The sequence below is a fragment of the Phaethon lepturus genome, unplaced genomic scaffold (genome assembly GCF_000687285.1).
Source record: "Phaethon lepturus isolate BGI_N335 unplaced genomic scaffold, ASM68728v1 scaffold47375, whole genome shotgun sequence".
Classification (NCBI taxonomy): Eukaryota; Metazoa; Chordata; class Aves; order Phaethontiformes; family Phaethontidae; genus Phaethon; species Phaethon lepturus.
The window spans coordinates 4707-8980 of NW_010540691.1; the positions used below are offsets into that span (position 1 = coordinate 4707).

Below are 4274 nucleotides of genomic sequence, written 5' to 3' on the forward strand. Positions count from 1 at the left end.
CTTTGCCTTGCTGGGAAGAGATGTGACGGGGAAGGGCACTGGGGTTGTCAGTCTGGCCCTGCAGCCAAAAGAAACCTCCGAGTTGGATCATAACACGCAGATGGGCCAAGCCTGAAGGTGCAGAGTGCCAACATCAGACCACTGGGTTGCAGTGGATGGAGCCAGATAAGTCTGGCTTGTGCAGAAAGGGAGCTCCACCAACAGGCTCTGCGTATCACACCGGCTCTCCAGGCATTTCTGGACACCGAGGGGACACTGCTGTGCCAAGCAGAACCTACTTCCACGCTGACATCTGCGAGGACAGGCACCCTTGAGCCTTAGGACTTGTTCATGTTGATCCCTACTGGGAGCTAAACTTCTTTGACACTGTGCACTGTACGTGGTAGGGCGTTAGTCCTACTGAAATGAGAAACGTCAACTGTTTTCAGTAGGATCAGTCCTCCAGCTTTACAAAATCACCCAGGGGTTCATGTTAGTTATTTATATGGTCCCCAGCTCTACTTGGGGAAGCCTCTGTTCCCCATCCCACTCCAGAGCACTAAGGTGGTGTCTTGATGTGAAGTGTGTCCACCCACACTGACAGCAGGTAGAGGTAGAGCTGCTGGAAGTTGCGTCTGAACAGGGACGTAAACAATGTTGTTTATGGTGCTAGTCCAAACACCCTGCATGGACAACCCTGAATTGAAACAGGTTTAAAAAAAAAAACTACAACCCCCATGCATTTTGAGGGCTCTGACTGTCCTAAATGTTGGATTTAGCAAGAATTGCTGGAGGGAAGGGACTTAGACTACTATATGTGCATTCTCACCCTGCAATTTCCTGCAGAATGGGACTAACTGATACGACAGCAGTCTTTCATCTTAGTTTAATCCACTTTTGACTCCCACATGCAATTCATTTTTACCTTCAGCAGTTACAAGCATCCATCAAACCGGGACATTGCCCCTCGGGCTAGCTTTTTGTAGGTTGGCTCCTGGGACTTTTTCGTAGCTTTCATGTTCTCTTAGCATTTAACAGTGAGGTGATTTGGGGAATTTAGTCTTTTTTTAATATGAGTAAAATTCTATTCTTTTCCTTTTGCAGTTGAAAAGCACGATCCAAAAGATGAAAGGGAAGATAGTGACGATAGTGACATGTCATTAAAAATAGCCGCAGTTTTGCCTGGACTTCGCTATGCCTTACAGGAAGCCACCAATTCTTCATGGGGGGACACAGTCAGTAGCAGCGTCTGTATCAAACAGCACCTCCAGGAATACACAAAGCTTGACCAAAACCCACAGCCCACCTCTGGCCAAACCAGTGAAGTTTCCCTTTCTTCTCTCCTCTCACCAACTGAAAATGAATGTACTAATCCTTTCAAAATGCACTCGGAGCGGTCTTTCTCCCAGCTGCAGCATTATCTCTCCAATCCCAGCAGCTATACTCTGGAAATGTCGGCTGCCTTAGGATGTTTGACTGGTGCTGTTCAGTCTCTTTGCTGCAATTCAGAGGCTGATTGTAAAGTGGACGTCCCTTCAGCTGTGCCACTGGACCCTATTCCTCCCAACACAGCAGCAGATTCAAAAGTCAAAAGTGAAAACACAAAGCCCACTGCGGGGCTTGACCAGAGTGGCGAAGGGCCCACAAAAGGTGTCAGCTCGGCCAGCAAGCTATGGGTGCAGCAGAGCAGGAGGAAATCCAGCCGAACCGTTGTGACCAGCACCAGGAAGAAATGGTCACCCCTCAAGATGCAAGCACATCCTATGGGGGACAGTGGCAGGAACAGGAAAGCGACCAGGAAGAAGAAAATCAACATTGCTTTCTCCTTTCCTAAAAAGCCAGGGCTCACAGCCAATTCTAATGAGCCCATGCTTAAATTAGCCAATTTGCAGTTTCCGCACAGAAGGAAAAGAGGTAAGTGCTATATAAATGGGACTGACTTTCTCCTGCTTCTCTGGGGTATGCAGCTGGGATACTCAGGGTTCACTAGGAGCCATGTCCCTCTCCCAGAGGAAACAGGTACCTCCTGAGAGCATCCAAATAGGTCTGTGGTGATGCCTCCACAGTCTCTTGTTCAACCTGGGAAGGAGCCCAGGGCTATGATACGGGATTTCAGTGAAGGTGCCTGAAACCCGGTGCAGTGGCCTATGCTGTTGCCTTCCTTTGCTTACAGGTGACATCAGCCTGGTCATGGTTATTGCATCACTTGTTCACAGGCTGTTGATGGCTCAGGCAAGTTGGTCATTACAGGCTGCCTAGATAACCAGATAACCACACTACATGGTTGCGTTGTGACTCCCTGAGAGTCAGCTTTCTTGTCGTAGCCTTGAGGAAACGAGAAGCATTGAGACTGATTGCACCCAACTTTGCTGAAAGCTGTTATCTGGCCTGAGCTGCTCATGCGAGGTGTCTCAGTGGCATAAATTGTCCTCTGAAGGCTCCTGTCTACTGCGGAGGATAGACTAAGCCTGTCCTTTTGAACCAGCCTGAGCCTCCACCTGATTTGTAGAGACTCTCAAAGTGGGTTGAGATGAATCCCAACCTTGGTGACGAAACGTGGCTGAAAACATCCACCTTCCTGCAAAGGCAGGGTCATATTTGGTGACCTCCCCTGGCATTTACATGCATCACAGGTAGCGGCAGCTACTGTGGGAATGGGCTGTTGTGCAGCACAGGGTTGGCACGGCTTCTGCCCACTGTGGGCTGAAGTCAGCTCTTACTCACAGTCCGTCAAGCTCTGTCCTGGGGCACATTGCCTCGGGCCTGGGTGGCTTTGCTGATGGATCTGGGAGAGGTTCTTGTGTGCTTCTTGGAGAGTAAATAAGTACCTTCAGGGTGCAAGTGTGCCAGGCAGGAATTAGAGTGACTTATCGCAGAGAACACGTATTCTAGGTCAGAAAAGCAGGCTTTTAATGAGCTTAAGAAGTGGTGCTTAATTTTTAATAACTGCTTACTGATCGCTGGCATCAGTAACAAACCCATTCGCAAGATCAGATGCATAAATCAAGTTGTTGAAGACTACTCTGCTGCTGCCAATCACTTCTAAAGCAGTCATTCCACATTCCTTAACTGGATAGTTTACAAGTACTCCTTTTTAATCTGAATATATCTCAAACCAAAAGAAATGCGCTCTCTTTTCCCTGTCACAGGTGCAGAGGTCCTGTCTGCAGAATTTGTGCACAAAACACAGTCTGAACCTGTTCAGAAGGAAACCTCAGCTCCCGACGATCCTGGCTTGGAAACAAAGAGACCAAAGACGCTGAAGAACCCAGACAAGAAAGAAGTTCCTGTTGCTGAGACCATCACGAAGCCACTGAATTTTAAGATACTAAAAAGTGTGGTTAACAGCCCATCAAAACCTCAAGCCAAAAAGCAAGCAGGAAGTGGTAAGAGCACTGTTCGTGGCAGAAATCTTTTATTTAAAAGCATCAGACATCACGGTCAGGTCACGACCAGATGATAGTAACAGCACATTTGGCAGCAACCAAAGTGCCTTAAGACATTTAGTGCTGAGGGTCTAGGTTGGGATCTGGGTACTGTTACCTCACAGCCTGCAGGCTCCCAGTTATGCACTTGTAGCATAAAACATGAAGGCAACTGTGAAATCACTGTCACAGGATGTACAAACCACACGGGATCTCTTCTGAGTCCTTTCCTAAGCCTTGGGTTTGCATCCGTGGCAAATGGCTCCGATAGTTTAAAAAGCCTGATTTTTAACTGCTGAGCTTTGAAACTGCATTGAGGCAGCTCACGGACAGAGCATTATAACCTCTGCTCCTAGCCAGAGTCTGCCTAGATTTTTAGTCTATTAGGTTGTAAATACGATCGTTTTAAAAAGAGTTGAATTGTCGTAGCCTTGACAGACTGCAGTGGATTTAAGAGGCAGCGTGGACAGCCTCTGAGAGTAGCGTCTGCAGGTGCTGGCTGGGAGTTTGCTGTTAAACTGAGAACCAATATTATGGTGCCAAAATAAATGATGGAACAGGAGAGTAATTTTCTATTAATTTGTCATGTTTTCTCACACTCTCACTTCAATATACTTTTTGAGAACTGCCTCTGAGCTTTCATTTTACCCTTTGTGGGGGAGGTGGAGGTTTTGAGGACTGCTTTAGCCACCTCGTCTCAGTTTATCTGTTCTTCTTGGTCTTTTATTGCCACGTGTTCCTGAAAATGTGGCACTTTTTCATCAGCGTGCATGTACCAAATGCCACCCCTCCCTTTTGTCATATGGGAGTTCTCGGAGCGGATCTGGCCAGTGCTCTCACACAGACAGGGTGTCAGATGGGTCCTGCTGA

The 4274-nt window shown here is 47.5% G+C and overlaps 1 protein-coding gene across 1 annotated transcript in view; it reads left to right on the forward strand.

Moving 5' to 3' along the window:
- Window positions 1–4274, forward strand: part of LOC104621113 (protein FAM208B-like) — a gene marked incomplete at both ends in the record, with an annotated part of 9042 nt that overhangs the window by 2974 nt on the left and 1794 nt on the right. Inside the window, 2 exons of the mRNA XM_010287513.1 lie at window positions 1489–1893; window positions 3129–3365. Of these exons, the coding sequence (XP_010285815.1) occupies window positions 1489–1893; window positions 3129–3365 (642 nt within the window). The remainder of the gene's footprint in view (window positions 1–1488; window positions 1894–3128; window positions 3366–4274) is intronic.